General features: G+C 34.6%; 1 protein-coding gene across 2 annotated transcripts in view; it reads left to right on the forward strand.

Moving 5' to 3' along the window:
* The window catches only part of Anln (anillin, actin binding protein), a 59,734-nt gene that overhangs the window by 7,236 nt on the left and 35,514 nt on the right, over positions 1–16,984 (forward strand). For both annotated transcript variants that reach the window (XM_071608451.1, XM_027939672.2), the window contains exons 3-8: positions 1,315–1,626; positions 6,367–6,749; positions 8,273–8,498; positions 10,560–10,750; positions 10,974–11,081; positions 16,577–16,694. In XM_071608451.1, coding sequence (XP_071464552.1) covers positions 1,315–1,626; positions 6,367–6,749; positions 8,273–8,498; positions 10,560–10,750; positions 10,974–11,081; positions 16,577–16,694 — 1,338 coding nt within the window. The remainder of the gene's footprint in view (positions 1–1,314; positions 1,627–6,366; positions 6,750–8,272; positions 8,499–10,559; positions 10,751–10,973; positions 11,082–16,576; positions 16,695–16,984) is intronic.

Below are 16,984 nucleotides of genomic sequence, written 5' to 3' on the forward strand. Positions count from 1 at the left end.
GGACTTTTCCATAAAAGTCTAGAGATAATCTTCCTTAGTACAACTTTAAAATACATATAAAAAGATCATTACAAGGGAAAAACAATGTTACAAAAAAAGCAGAGAAGAGGCTATGGGGCTGGCTTAGTTATTTTGGAAACTAACCTTAGAAGGATAATTTATTTTCATGTATTTTTATATTCTGAAAAGAGGGAGGGAAATATGTTACATATTATTTGGTATTCAATCAGAAACACAGGGACCTGGCCCAATCTAGGATCCTTTTTTCTGTGTCACAAGTTTATACTAATGAGTACTATATACTTGAAAACTAGTGTTTGGAACTTCATTTTGATACTCAAATTGAAATATTTACTATAAACTTGCAGAATTCTATATTTTCAGGCAGTGTTGCATGTTAACATAGAAACATTTTTTTAAAAAATTGTTAGATGAATTCCTAGAAGGTAGTTCCATAAATGAGTTACCAAAGACCAGAATGTATCATTACTGTGTTTGATTAAGTTGGTGTTGATGAGGGCAGTCATGACTTCCTGATAATGGTACTTTGGTCACTGCCAGAACAGAATACTTAAGTTAGAAAGCCAATGAAACTCACCTTATATGAAATTCACATTTTTACTTTTTAAAATATTAATTTTTCTGAGATATATTGAAAGTCATTCCTGGATAGAAGTAATATGCTTTATATTTAGATACATCCTTTTTGTTTTAGGGCCTTTTTACTTTATTTTATGGGTGTTCATAGAAGTTTAAAATGTAAAATGTTAAGAATTTGTTTGGTATTGCTTGTTCGGTCCCTGCTTTTCCTAAACCTCCTAAAACTGACCAGCCCTTCTACCCTTGCTTGTCAGTTAAATGTCCATGAAAGATTGTTTCAAAAACCAGAAAACCTGTTTTTTACCCTTATCTAAGCTGTATAACTTTAGTTGGGTAATTTAATTTCTCGAGAACTGCTTGATTTATCTTCTCTAAAAATGAAATGATTAGATTATGGTGATCTTTAATATCTTAGAACACTGCAAGTATGAACTTTTTATTTCCATTAACTATGTCAAGTATTATGCTTGTATCTTAAGAATAAATTTCTTTTCAGTAGAAATTTTAAACCAAAATTACATGATCACTTAAAGTCCTTCATATCATATTTCTAAGTTACTGAATAGTTTTCATATTTTTCTTGTAATTAAAAACAATGGAAATATTAGAGAAACATAATGATTCATTAATGTTAAATACCTACTTCAAGTTTTTTATGCTATAAGAAATTACAGATTTTTGAGTGTCTTTTTTTATTTATTCTTTTTAATGTAGTGAAATCTTGTACAAAGCCATCACCATCAAAAAAACGTTGTTCTGACAGCACTGAAGCAGAAGTTTCTGATGTGGAAAATAAACAACCAGTTGAGTCAGCGACTATAAAACCTTGTTCTCCAAGTCCTGTATCTCCTCAGGTGCAGCCACAAGCATCAGCTATTGTCAGTGATTCTGTGGCTGTTCCAGCATCATTGCTGGGCGTGGGGAGAGGGCTGAAGTCAAGATTGGACACAACCTCAGGCTCCTCAGTTAAAACACGAATGCAAAAGCTCGCAGAGCAGCGGCGACATTGGGATAATGATATGACAGGTAGAAGTTATATGGCTGGCCTGGTCCATAAATCTCTTTCAATAATATTCAACTTAGCATTTTGAAATTTTTATTAGTTATGAACACATTATAGATAAATGTTTTTGTTTAATCTATACGTAAGAGTATCATTTGCTTGCCAGTGGTTTGTATACCTGTAGTATATGTATACATTGGTTATGTTCTTATTGAAGTAGATCAGAAGAAGTTCTTGGACTATTTCACAGAAATTGAGCGTATAACTGAATTACCATCTATTTGCAATGAAACTGGTAGAGAAAAAACTAGACTAGGTATTATTAGCAGTGCTAACTCTTAGCTCTGTATTTAAGAAGTCTTATTTCGTGGATTGACTAATTAAATATACTTCAAGTACCAAGCTATGTAATACTTTTTAGTAGGAGAGAGAAAAATGTCAAAAAAAAATTAAGCGTCTGTAAAGCAAATTCTTATGCTACAGTGCAGAAAAGAGATGAAGTGATGGAATTTTTGCCTTTCATGCACCTATAATCAGATGAGATGCCTGAGAAATAAATCAACAATTATACAGCAGGGTTATTCAAGCTGTGATCAATTTTATTTGTCTCCTGACTTGTTCCAAACAAAATGCTTGGGATGACTTATGAAAATACTTGTATTGTATTGTAACAAGAAAAATAAGGAAATTAGGGTTGACAGAAAATATGCAAAGGAAGAACATAGAAGTGAAAGATGAAGTTAGTTTACTACATACAGGCCCTAAGGTTCTCCTTTTGCTAGCAGCCAATGCAAAGAGGTAAAACACTATCAGTGACCGAATGTTTATAAACAAAAAGCAGAACCTTCTTTGGCCATAACACATGACAGAACTTTTTCCCATGTGTCCTCAAAGACGACTTTGTGACATCTTTGTAAAGATATACCTAAAGTAAACCTATAAAACTTCTCAAGGTAGGAAGATGTCCTGGCTCCAAACAGTTTAGTTGTGAGCCATCGTAGTACAGGTAGACTGCTGAGTACAGGTAGAAGCAGGTAGACAGCTTAAGTGCTGGTAAACAGCTCTGTGCAGGTAGGTAGCCAGTGCAGGAATAGCTCAGTTCTGGGAGAAGTTGTGTGCAGATACATAGTTCGTTGTAAGTTGACAGCGTAGTATTAGATAATAGCACTGTGCTGGTAAATAGAATCATCTGGGTAGACTACTCAGTGCTTTCTTATCTAAGGAAGCATACTTCAAGTTGTGGTTCTCAAGCTGGTCCACGCGTCTCAGAATCACTTAGACTGTTGGATTAAAATCTTAAAAGTGTGGTAGAGCCCTAGGTATACTTTTTTATTTTTTTAAAAGTTCTTTAATTATGATACATAGCCAGAATTTAGATCAAGTGATCTGAAAAAATGGATGGACTACATATATTTTGGGCATTTTTCCATTACAATGAATTCTTTTAACTGGAATTTTGATAATAATTGGATGGTACTTTACAACTACTGTTCTGGCAGTGATGATCTTAATCTCAAGAGCAGCTATGACATTAATGTGATAGGCATTATAAATATATTGTAAACATTTTTTGTTCTAATAGTATGTAATTCTTAAAACAATCTTATTAGATATATAACTACTATTATCTTTATTTTATAGAAGAGAAAACCAGGTTCAGAGAGGCCAAGAACCATGGCCATGGTTGGCAAGCTAAAATCCAATCTCCAAAGATTTGACCCTAATGCTCCTATTTTCAATTGCTTTGACCTCCCTGATGCTTTTTGGGTACATAACAGAGTTCACATAGTTTATGGTGTCATCTACCTATTAATTTTGACAGTGGGTGAGGTTAATAAGCATGTTTCTTTATAAAGCTTGAGGAGTTTAATGAGTAAATGTGCCTGAACAGATAACATTCCATTATTGTTTTATTGGAAATATTCATGGGTAGCAAAGTGTATATTTTTCTTAATTAAAGAAAAAATAACAACAGCAAAAGGTTGTGGTTTTATACTTGGTCAAAAAACAATGAGGGGCTGGGGTTGTGGCTCAGCAGTAGAGCACTCGCCAATGCAAAGCATGTACAGGGCGCTGGGTTTGATCCTCAGCACCACATAACAATAAAATAAAGGTATTGTGTCCAGCTACAACTAAAAAAAATATTAAAAAGCAGGGTCCTATAAATTTGAGAGCATAAGGCATCACTGCAGTGATTTTTTGAACATTTTGAAAGCAAATATTAGCAAATGCCTAGCTCAGTCTTGACAGTAAATCTCATTAAGGCATCAGATCTTCTCTGATTTTAAGAAATGACAGGAGGATTGCTAGTTTAAAGCCAGCCTCAGCAATGGGGAGGCACTAAGCAACTCAGTGAGACTGTGTCTAAAAAAATATATATAAAAATAGCGATGTGGCTCAGTGGTTGAGAGTGCCCTGAGTTCAATCCCTGATACTCCCCCAAAAAAGAAATGAAAATTGTGACTCAAGTATTTGTAATAAACAGTTTATTAAATTCTAAACAAGACTGGGTATAAATCAGTTTGAGGATTTATACTAAAATGTAATTTATCTGAAGCCTTTCTGATAGAGATTAATTAGAAGAACCAGAGATATATTAAGTCCATTTCTAGAACAATATAATAAAACTGTCATCTGCTTAAAGGCAGTGCTTACTCTAAGGAAAATGACAGAAGTATGTAAAAGGGTATCAGGGAAAGTGTAGTCAGGGAACCTTTTCTGGGGGAATCAAAAGCTGGTAAACAGACGTTGAAGGACAGCTGGTTTTAGATAAGATAATATAGGCAGAAAAAATAATATATAAAAAGCACAGAAGTAAATAGTATGAATATACTTTGTGTAAAGAGCTGGTGTGTGGTACACAACTCCTGTGGTAGAAAAGCAAATGATAAATTTGAAAAAGGCAGTAGGATCCTGGTTTGGTTTAACTAGAGGTGATGGGGTGGTAAGTACTAGTAGAGTTTAAAGCAGGCAGATGTTTTAGAAAGATCACTCTGGTATCAAAATTGAGAAGAGATTGGGCAGGGCAGAGATTTAAAGCAGGAAGTTGAGTTAAAAGCTAATACCATAATCTAGGTGTACAATGTTGAAGGCTCATGGAAGTGAAAAGGAGAAAGTGGATTTGAGAGATTAGGAGGTAAAATCTATAGGAATTAATGACTAGATGGAGGAGAGGTGATATTTCTGGTCTCACTGATTGAGCAGTTGGTGAGGTCATTTGCTGAGAGGAAGGGGATTTTACTGGGGGTGATTTCTACTTTAGATATGTTATTTGAGATGCCTGTGGGAAAGCCAAATGGAGGTAACTGGCAGTTGGAAGACAATGATGGATAGACTATGGAGACAGAAAGCTCATAGAGATGATGTCTTTTTTGGGGGGTGGGGATAGTTACTGGAGATTGAATTCAGAGGCTCTCGACCATTGATCTACATCCCCAGTCCTATTTTGTATTTTATTTTGAGACGGGGTCTCACTGCGTTGCTTAGCACCTCACTTTTGCTGAGGCTGGCTTTGAACTCATGATCCTCCTGCCTTAGTCTCCTGAGCCACTGGGATTACATGTGATTGCCACCGTGCCCAGCTGAGATGATGTCTTAAATGAAAAAGACATTCCATTTCATAATTCCATAACATAATACCAGTGGTATGTTTTAGAGATGTCAAGAATACAATGCTAGTGTGTACTGGCATATAGTTTCAGTAGCAAAACCAACTTCAGGGCAGTGGTGTAGGCAGGTGATTTTAATGGTGATTGAATATTGCACAGGGAAGAAGATAGTAGCTAAAGAACACAAATGGTTTTTAAATTTTTTATTTAAAAATTTTTATAGGTACGTTGTAATTATACCTAACAGTGGAATTAAGAGTGTGGATGTTGATAAGAAGATACTAATTTTTAAGATGAAAGAAACTTGAGTATATTTAATATTCAGAGAAAAAAGTTTGTAGAGAGGAAGAGGGTTGTTTGGAGCAAGATCCCTTAGAAGGTTTTGGAGGGAGAAGAATTGAAAGTGCAGGCACGGGTAGAAGCCTTAAACAGAAAGAGGGGTACCTCTTTCTTTGATTGAATTTGTGGAATAGGAAGTGCATAACCTTTGGCCTCCCTGGGTACATACTCTGTATGCATATAGGTCTAAATTCTTCATCAGTTAAATCATCACTACTTGGGATTTATCTCCAAATGAACTAACTATAGGAAAACATTTGATTTGTTTTAACTCTGTGCTATCCAAATAGTAGCCTTTAGGTATATGTAACTATTTATATTTAAATTATTTAAAGTAAAATTTAGTTTCTGAGTTCTAGTACTTATTGGCTACGAGTGAGTAGGGATACTGTATTGAAGAGCATAGATACAGAACTTCATTGTCAGAAAATTCTGTTGTAGGGCACTGGACTAATTTATTTTTAAAACAAAAAGTTCCTGTGGGATATTTAATCTTAAATTGTGTGGTGTTATAATATCATTAATTAATTTCAAAAATATAACCTAAATAGATGGTATATTAGCATCTGTAATAGATCAATAAATTGAAAAAAGTTGGTGTTAAACAATGTTTTCTTTTTAAATTTAGATTAGGTATCATTTGATTTGAAGAACTATTATTAAATTTAAGTATCTTGGTATTTTATGCATACAAAAGCTTTTACTGGTTCTTAAACCTATTAATCTCATTTAAAAATTCTGTATGGAATGATCCTGTTATTATACATGAGTATAACTCTTAAACATGGTTTTAACTTTTTTTGAAAATATCTTTAGATGATATACCTGAAAGCGCACTCTTATCATTGCCATCTGAGGAAAAGGCAGCCTCGCCTCCCAGACCACCCCTTTCAGATACTTCAGCAACCCCACTTGGGAGAAGGGGCCGTCTGGCCAATCTTGCTGCAACGATTTGCTCCTGGGAAGATGATGTAAGTTACTCATCTGCAAAGCAAAACAGTGTACAAGAACAGCCTGGTACTGCTTGTTTATCCAAATTTTCCTCTGCAAGTGAAGCATCTGCTAGGATCAATAGCAGCAGTGTTAAGCAGGAAGCTACATGCTGTTCCCAAAGCGATGGCGATGCCTCTTTGAATAAAGCCCCATCCTCTAGTGCTGCTGATGAGTCTTTGGCTACAGCCTCAATTTCCAGCTCTTTGGTGAGTTAATACCATTTTGGTTTTTAAAAATCTTTTTTGTTATGACTAGTAATCATGATATATATAGATAGATATTTATATTATAGTATATGCACGATGTATTTATATATTTTTTAGAATGTTAGTTTTACAGAAAGTGAAAATCATAAGTTTGGTAATCTATTCCAAGATAAATTAGCATTTTGCAACTGAAATTACACTAGTTAATGCAGATCCAAAGTATATAATGATATGACAGAGCCTCTTGGTCATCAAAGGGAAGGTAAGCTCTAAAAATTAATTCCTCCATTAGAATGCTATATAGATACAAATAATTAGATGATATTGACTATTTCTAAAAGACATAATAAATTAGTGGCTATAGTTGCCTCCAGGAAGGCAAATTTCTAAATAGTATTATTTTGGGGGGATACTTTCATTGTATGTTCTTTTCAAATATCTGAAACTTTTTTACTTTAAGTGTATTACCTTGAAAGTTTTAAAAAACCATGTTAAAAAAAGTGAGAAGCAGAGTGTCATGTTCTTGACCACTATCTTTTAGTATAGAATTTTTGGAATTCGACTTGTACTCAGTCGCAGTTTTCCCAAATAATTATAAGTGTGGCTTTGCACAGATTATTTAATTTTACAAAGCCTTATTATTCTATATGTAAAATGGGGGAAAAAGGGTATTAGCAGGGCTGAAAAAATTAATATGCATAGCACTTAGCACAGTGCCTCCCTACATCATAAATATTGAATAATTTATTTATAGTTAGCCATCAGGTACATATAGGTTGAGCATTCCTAATCTAAAAATCTGAAATCTGAAATGCTCCCAATTCTGAAACTTTCTGAAAACTGACATGATACCACAAGTGGAAAACTCCATAGCAAGAAACCTTGTTTTAGGCATAAAATTATTAAAAATGTCATATAAAATTATTTGCAGGGTATGTATTTAGGTGTATATGAAATTTAAATGATTTTTTTTTTTTTTTTTTTTTGGTCCTGGGAATTGAATTCATGGCCTCATGTGGGCTAGGCAAGCACTCTGCCATTAAGCTATATATGTTCAGACTTGGGTCACACCTGCCAAGATACCTCATTACAAATATTTCAAAATATGAAAAAAGTCCAAAATTTGAAACACTTCTGTCCCAAGCATTTTGGATGAGAGATACTCAACCTGTATTTGGTTGAATTGATATTAGCTTAATCAAAATACAGATTAAAACTATAATTTTATCTACTATAGTTAAGAATTTAATGAAGATACTAGTAACAATAATGAAAAAAATTATAAAGTAGGGAGTCACCTATCATATAATATGTGGACTAAGCTACATATTATAATTTAAATAATAGCATTTTGTAAGTTGATTTTATTTTTTTTTCAAACCAGTTTGAACCATCAGAGGTCATGAAGTTTTTTTTCATAAGTCTTATATAGAGGTTACCATAGGATTTGAATTGTTTTGTTATAGGACTACCTATAAATATTGTGAATGTTATTGTTTACTTTAAGTGTTATCATGTTTCAGAAATCTACTTGTTCCCCAGCGAAATATTCTACATCCATCACCAGTGCTAAAAATTGTGAGGTACAAAATCCTGAGCTACTTCAAAAAACTTCTGTTAGTCCTCTGAAAACAGAGGTATCGAAATCAATTGTGAAGCCAACTTTAACCCAGAGAGTTCCATCCAAAGAAGAACTAAAATCAGAAATTTGTCTGCAGTCTCAATCTAAAGACAAATCTACAACACCAGGTTATGTATTTTTAAAAAATCTAAAGTTACTGCTGACTATATTTAAGATATGTTCTCAGCATTTTGAATATTTCTAATTGTGAGTGATAAGATGTTGATTTGCCATGGCAAGTGCCCAAACATTCTAAGACTTCTTATTGAGCTTTAATTGATTGAATGACTATTCATTACTAGCCTATTAATTGGTCATAGTTTTTGTCTTGTTACATTTTAACAGTTTAAACAGGCTTTTCCTGGGATAATCCTGTTAGATACTTTTAAAACTAATTTGGACTTTTAAAACTAATTTGGATGCAGAAAAGCATATGTAACTGGGAACCACATTTTAGGGGCAAAATGAAAAAAACATTCTTGTAACCAGGTGTGCAGAGCAGTGCTTCTCAACCTTCATTGTGAAGTCACCCTAACAGAGAAGTGAGTGTGCATACAAATGACATCACTCTCAGTTATTTTTACATATGTGTGTACTGTGTGTGAATGCATGCAAATAGAAGTTTGTATTTCTTACCATAGTAAACTGATACTCCATGAAATGCTCTATTATATTATGATAAACATATATCTTCTGGCACAATTCACATATTGTTGGTTGAGAAATGCACAACTGAACAATATGGCACAAATAAATGGTGATAGTATTGACTTTGAACTATGTTCTTTTTTCATTGGAAAGATTATTTTAATCTGAAAAATAAAATCTTCCCAGAAACTAGTTATCCTAAAGGGAAAGTAGACAGAAAGATGAATGGAGTAAGTAGAAATTATTAGCGAGTTTCCAGATGGACTAAAATGAAAATTAGAAATAAGGGGTTAGGGTATAGCTCAAAGGTAGAGTGCTTGCCTAGCATGTACAGGATCCTGGGTTCAATCCCCAGCAGCCCCATACTCCCCAAAAAAGAGGAATTGAAAGCAATATCTTCACATGGAATAGGACTAGTTAATTCCAGTTTCCTAAAACTTCAGGCTTAGATAAGAAGCATTCTTTTTATATTCTTAGTTACTGTGTGTAATCAGAATCACATTACCAGATCCTTAGAGATATTTAATTTAGGTGTTTCTTTGTATTCATAATGGACTCTAGTTTGAGATATGGTACAAAGTGGTAATAAGTGACAGGTGGAGTCCTCAAAGTATGACAACAGACAAATTTTGCCCTTTTTTTTAGAAAAAAAAAAAACAAAGAAAGTTTTCTTGGAACAATGCCACATCCTTTTGTTAACAGATTTTCCTGTGGTTGCTTTCATGCTATAATGAAGAATTATATAGTTGCAATAGAGGTCACTTGGGCTACAAAACCTAAATATTTACTCTGATGATTTATAGGAAATTATTTACTAACCTTTGACATAAATAAGCTTATTTTTATATGATGGAGGAGGTCACATATACATCATTTGCCCTACTATAAATGTAACATACTCTTTCAAAAAAGTACTGTTTTAAGACTTTGTAAAATCAAGACATCCCTTTGTTGAGTTGGATAATTCATAATTTTTCTTTTGGTTGGTGGGGGGGAACTGCAGATTTTCATGTAGTAGACTTGTAAGAGAAATATAAAATAAATTGAACTCTAGAAATGTAAGTAGTTAGAAGTTATTATTGTATAATGGTCAGGACACTTATTTTTAAGGGAGATTTATTAATTTATATGTAGTTTACTTCTGACCACTTAAATTATTATTGTTTCATTTGAGAATTTTCTAATCCTCACTGCCCTTTTACTCTACCTTCTTAATTTTTTTTTTTTTCCTCTTGTGGTGCTGGGAATGGAACCCAGGGCCTTGTTTGTATTAGGCTAGTGTTCTACTGAGTAATATCCCAAGTCCAAAATTCTTGGGTTTTTTTTTTTTTTTTTTCCTCTTTTAAAGAACTGAATTCTAATTTAAGGACATGCAATTAAATAGAATTATATAGTAATTCTGTGAATATTTTCTTTGTGAATTTAGGTTCCTAATAGAATCAAAGCATATTGTAACTATAATGGATTTATAACTTTTCCCATAGAAATTATAATTATGACTTATTTTGAGTAGCCTACAAAAATGTGTATATTGTCTGTAGGAGGAAGAGGAATTAAGCCTTTTCTGGAACGCTTTGGAGAGCGTTGTCAAGAACACAGCAAAGAAAGTCCCTCTCATAGCACACCCCAGAGAACTTACGTTATCACTCCAAATACAAAGGCCATTCAAGAAAGATTATTTAAGCAAAACGCATGTTCATCTACTACCCATTTAGCCCAACAGCTCAAGCAGGTATGGCTTGTTGGATTTAAAGTTTTTTATTGCATGGTCTCAGCATGGAACCTAGAAATCAAGATGTGAATTCTGATACCAGTCTTTTTACCTGAGATAAATAGCGTCTTGATCTTCTGTGCCACGTTTTGCAAATTGGAAATTTTGTCTATTCTATTTGCAATGTGAACTTTAAAATTTTTAAACTGGCTCTTGTGTAAAATACTACTTTTGATGGGTTTAGGAACGTGAAAAGGAACTAGCATGTCTTCGTGGCCGATTTGACAAGGGCAATTTATGGAGTACAGAAAAAGGCGAAAACTCGAGGAGCAAACAACTAGAAACAAAGCAGGTATTGTAAACAAAAGATAAAAGCGAACTTGGTACCTAAGTAGTGTAGGTATCTAATTTGTAGTTCTGTATTGTAGAACAAAATTTTTTACACATTTTCCTGTTCAATTAAGTGTGACACCTTCCTTTCATAAACCGCTTAGACACTTTCCTTTCATAAACCGCTTAAATGTACATAACAACTTTACTTTTCTTACGATATTTTCTCTTTCAGGGGAACTCTACCATATTCACTGATGACCTTAAAATCAAATAAAAAATTATTTTCACCATTCAATTTTAGATAGTTAATTCTCCTGAGATGCTGGTTCCAAAATGTTTTCCAGAATCTACTTTTGTCATTGATGACTATTTACCTTTCTCAAAATACCATAGTTATATGATCTGTAATTCTTTCTGTTAACACATACCTTCCCAATTTTTCTTTATTCTTATCAAATTTCAGTCTTCAACAAAAGCTGACTTAAATGTAGACTATATTCTATTTTATTTACATGCCTACTACGTACAAGGTATTGTGTTAGAATATATTTTGAGCTAGTAGAAACATGGTAGGGACAAACGAAGTACAAATGTAATCAGCATTCTTTGAGAAAGGTCTACCTGCTTGATTTTGTTTTTTTATCAGTTTTCTTGCTTAATAAGTGACCTTCCCAGAGTTTTGACCTCAACCTCTTTTCCCCCTCTTATTTGCCCTGGGAAGTCCCTGTCCCATCTAAATTCAGCCAAAGGCAAAAATGCTGATGAGCTCAGCTTTGTTATATGCTTATCTCACTCCTGAACTCTAGGCTTGATCGTCTAGTAATTCTTTGCAAAACCTTTTCCTGGTAGTCTTTGTCTTCTTATTGTTTTATTCTATATTTCATCATGTAAAAAATAAATCTAGAAGATCTTTGGCTTCTTCCCCTTTTTTATTTGTGCCTTCCCATCTGCTTGCCCTTATTGCACATGCACATAAACACATATGTCCAGTTATAAGCTTTGTATTGGACACCCTGTTTCTAATTTGGCTACTCTCTAATCCTTCTTCCTCATGGCTGCCAGAGAAATATTTTTTAAAGGCAAATATTCATGTATTCCCTTGCTTAAAATTTGGGGAACTCCCCATAAATATCATGAGAAAAATGCGTGAACAGCTTGGTTTGAAATGTGTCACTTCTTGCTGGACTCTTTCTCCTACTCTTCCAGAGATGTGCTTCAGCCCTGTCATACAGAGTATTTGCAGTTTTTCAAATGTACCCAATTTTTCAGATCTCTCTCTACCTTTATCTTCCTGTTCTTTCTGTCTGGAGTAGGAATAAGCAGAGAGTAGGAGTGCCATAAGTTTGAATTGGAAGGAAGGAAGGAAAGAATGTGCTGATCCTTGCCACCAGCATACAATGGGCTGCTGTTATCTTACAACACCTCTCCAGGTGCTCTGTGCTCCTCACTATTTTGCCTCCTTTGGATGCAAACTATTCACAGAGTACTGTCTCCAATTTTTTTCTTCTCTCCTGACTTAAGGTCTCTCCACTTAGGCTCTTGCCACTATCCCCTCCCCATTTGTGATCTTCAGTGATCACTTTCAGTCCCCACTTTTTTCTGGCTTGACCTATTGGCATTTGACATTTTTGATTATCTTTTCTTTGAAGACCTGCCATTATATATATATAATGTATATTCTCTTGGTTTTCCTCCCGTTCTTTGGAGAGTATAGGGCAATGGCTCTTAACTATTTTGTACTACATAATTCCATTAAGCCTATGAAATTCCTCCCCAGACAGTGGCATATATAGGTGAACAAAATTCTGAACATAGTAATAGGGAGTTCAGGGCTCTCCTTTCCACAAAAGAAGCAGCAAAGAGATAGGAGGAAAATGTAATTGAGTACAGTGTTAAAGTCAAATGAAGAAGGAAAGCTTGGGGAGGGAAGGCGTGGTCAGTATTGTCAAGTGTGGGTTGAATCAAGTTTACTGGGGTTTGAAGTAAGTTTGTTGTGATGTGGTTGGAGCAGTTTTGGTGAAGTGGTGAAAAATGCCGTAGTAATAGATTGAGGAGAACCGAGGAGGTGAAGAGTAGAACCAGTGAGTGTAGGCAGTTCTTAGCAGTTTGGTTCTAAAGGGGAGAGAGAAGGCAGTTGGTGCTGGAGGGGAGGAAGAAGCAAGGTACAGTTTGTGTTTGTTTTCTGGCTTTTTGAGACTCAAGTCAATTTTTGTGTCAATGTAAAATACCTAGTAGCAAGCAAAAAGTTAGAGAAGTTAAGAAGATTGAAGGGAGAGAGGTGACTGTGAATGAACTTGGAGCACAGTGATGGGAACAGAACCAATTTGAACAATCTTGTGTGATAAAAAGGAAATGGGTGGGGCTGCAGGGTATAGCTCAGTGGTAGAGTTTTTGCCTAGCGTGTGTGAGGTTCTGGGTTCAATCCTCAGCATTACAAAAATACATACATGCATACATACATAAAGAAGTGGTGAAACTCCAGGTACTGGTGGTCTTAGGATCATGATGGCAGAAAACTGATGGACTATCTGTATGATAGTGCCTATTTTGTTCATTGTTAAGAAAAAGAAGGTGACCACTTCCCAGCCTTTTGCTAAGATCAAGTATAGGAAGGAAAGGTAATAGGTGTAGTACTTACAGGATGGTGGAAGAGAGGGCTAACGGAGAAACAAAAAATAGGGAGTACTGCTGAGACTTAGATGTGATGTGAGAACATAAATTTATTTATTATTTTATTTTATTTTTACCAGGGATTAAACCCAGGGTGATTAAGCACTGAATCACATCCATACCCTTTTTTGTTTATTATCTTGAAGCAGTCTTGCTAAGTTGCTCAGGGCCTCACTAAGTTGCTGGCTGGCTTTGAACTTGTGATCCTCCTGCCTCAGCCTCCAAAGTCATTGGGATTACAGGCATGTGCCACTACGCCCAGTTTGAGACTATAAATTTATAGTGGAACCAAAAACTCCATAGGTGAATTTTCTCTAGGTATGTCAAAAGAGCCTAGATAGAGATTTAGAGAAGTTGGGTTGTTCCAGGATTGGGATATTATCAGACAAGAGGAATGGAAGTATGCTTAAGTTAAGGAAATTGAATATACTGGTAGGATAATAGTTTCAATGAAGGGTCATTAGATCTATACTGGATGAAGGTATAAGAAATTAGGTAGAGATGAAAGGAAGAAAAGCATCAAATAACCAGAGGTATCTATGACACCAAAGAATGGGATCTTATAATTCCTAAGCAAGAGGGCTAGAGAGGTTGGCGATGTGGTTATGGTGAGATATTTGGGTTTGGGATTTCAGAGAAGCACAAATAGATTTCAGGTGATGGCATTAGAGCAATAGTAAAAGTATCTGGAGTTAAAGTGTTCATGCAGTTGAGAGGCTGAGGTATTTATTGTTTGGATAGCCCTGTGGCTTCTGATGTCATCTTGATGATGGCAGGTTTTGAACTAGAGATGTGTTGGAGAATGCGGGGGAGAGATTCTTGTATTAACTGATACTAATGAGTTGGGATTGAGAGGCTGGAGAGTACACTATAACCAAATGGCTAGTCTCAAAGAATAAGAGCTTTAAAAGGGTTAAAGCTGGACACAGTGGTGCATACCTGCAATCTCAGTGACTCAAAAGGCTGAGGCAGGAAGATGGCAAGTTCAAGGCCAGTCTCAGTAGCTTAGCAAAATCTTGTCACAAAATAAAAACAATAAAAGGAATTGGGGGATGTAGCTCAGTGGTAAAGTACTCCTGGGTTCAATCCCCCCAACCCCAAGCCCCTAAAAAAAGCAACTTAAAAAAGAGGTAATATCATGGAAACATTAAGAATTAATGAGGAGGCTATTGTCATGTTGTCAGGGTTTAGGGGAGAGAACTACTTTTATTTCAGATGTTGTAGGTTAAGTCCTGTTTTTACCAGAGAGTTAAGTTTTTTTTTTTTTTTTAATTAGAATGAAAGTGGAGGGAATATTTAGTGAAGGAGATAAAGATTTAGGGTGTTTGTTATGAAAGAGGATTGTTTGGATACGCTAAAAGGTTTTTGAAGAGGGCCATGCAGGCAGAGTTTGACTTGCAAACAAAGTCCAGAACAGTATACAGGTGACACTAATAAAGAAGAGAAGAAGATGAAGGTGATAAGATTATTGCAATAGTTAATATTTATTAAATGCTTACAAGATGCCAGATGTTTGGATACCTTTATTACATTGTATCATTGAATCCTCACAATAATACTGAAGTTATTTTCCTTCTTCTGGGTAAGGGACTAAAGTTGAGGTAAGTAAATCATTTGTCCAACAATGGTTCCACTGTTAAGTACTGACACCAGGGTTTCTAACAAGACCTGACCCCAGAACCTTGCACTCTAAGTGCTGTGTTTATTGTCAGGCAGTGAGCCACCATAAAGGGAAGAGGGGTATAGTGATTATGTTTGGCTTTATGTTTTTAAAGCTTTTACTTAAGCCTTTGAGAATTAGTATGGTTGCTTTCCATTATTACCATAGTGGTTGGTTTATTCATTTACTCCATAAATGTTTGAGTGTTTACTGTATATAAGCTTTTTACTCTAAAGGTAGTCTCAGCCCATTCATCTCACTTCTGAAATGTTCTTGCCCTATCTCTGTTTTCCCCTTGTCAGACTCCTTGTCTGTGGTTAAAACAGTCTGCAATATATATTTGAGAATTTACTTTGTTTTTGTACATCCAAAACTTCTAATATACAGAACAAATATATGCTGCTCTGAACTATATAAGTAGCTCTGAACAAGGATACTTGAGTTTGGGCACTGGCACTGCTAGTCACTGTGTGTGAAAGTTACTTAACTCTTATGTGCCTAAGGTTTTTTCACTTATAAAATGGAGATAATAGGACATAGCTACGAGGGTTATTGGGAGAATCGGGCAAGGCAATATTTGGTTGTTTCTGTTATTGCTTTAATTGGAAAGTCTTCAAACAAACAAAAAATGAATATTTATCTTCTATGACTTTGTTCATGATAAAAAGACTCAGATGCAGGGTTTTTTTTTTTTTTTTTTTCTTCTCTCCTTTTACTTTGTGATATGTTTTTGTCCTTTCTGCTTTCTCTGAATTTTACCTTCTTGAGTAACTGTTAAGTGGAATCCTGATATAGGAACCGCCACCAGATATTTTAGGTATGGATTGAGATAAGTGACATAGTGGGAATTGTTTATCCTTTTGCATGGTTTGCACTTTAATTTCTATGTAAAACTGAACTCTGATGCAAATTGTAATTCCCTCTTGCCTCCTAGTCTCTAAAAAAGATTTACATACTGGGAATTAACAAGAATTTAAACTAGCACTGAGGACTTGAGCTAATCTGGACCTTTTTATATACATTGTCTTTTTTATTCTGAGGTAACATATAGAATAATATTTAATAATAGTCTTATTTCATTTAATAATTTTATAAGATTTTATAAAAATATACAATTACACTTTATAAAAGATAAAATTACAGTTTTGAAAAATAAAATATTCCTCTTTATTTGATTTTTGCAGGAAATTCACTGTCAGAACACTCCCCTCAAGAAACAAGTAGTCTCAAATACCCACTCACTTCCAGACAAGGTGACAGAAAATCAGATACCAGCAAAAACCTCTACTACAGAACCTACAGGTCAGTTTTTTCATTTCTAATTCATTTAAAATGTATCTTCCAGTCTACCATTGATTTGGCAATTGGATTAGAAAGCAAAAGTGTTGCTTTTTTAAAGATATTCATTTCTTCCTTTTCACTTACTTTTTCATTTCTAAGCATTCAGTGGATTTCCCCTTTAGTTCTCTTTCTAGATTAAGAACTCATATACTGTTGATGAGAGTGTTATTTCTACAACTTTTTTGGGAGAAACATTCAATAATACATATTGAATTGCTCTTTAATTCAGCTTTTCTGCAAGTGTTTCTGGG

The sequence above is a fragment of the Marmota flaviventris genome, chromosome 1, assembly GCF_047511675.1.
Source record: "Marmota flaviventris isolate mMarFla1 chromosome 1, mMarFla1.hap1, whole genome shotgun sequence".
Taxonomy (NCBI): domain Eukaryota; kingdom Metazoa; phylum Chordata; class Mammalia; order Rodentia; family Sciuridae; genus Marmota; species Marmota flaviventris.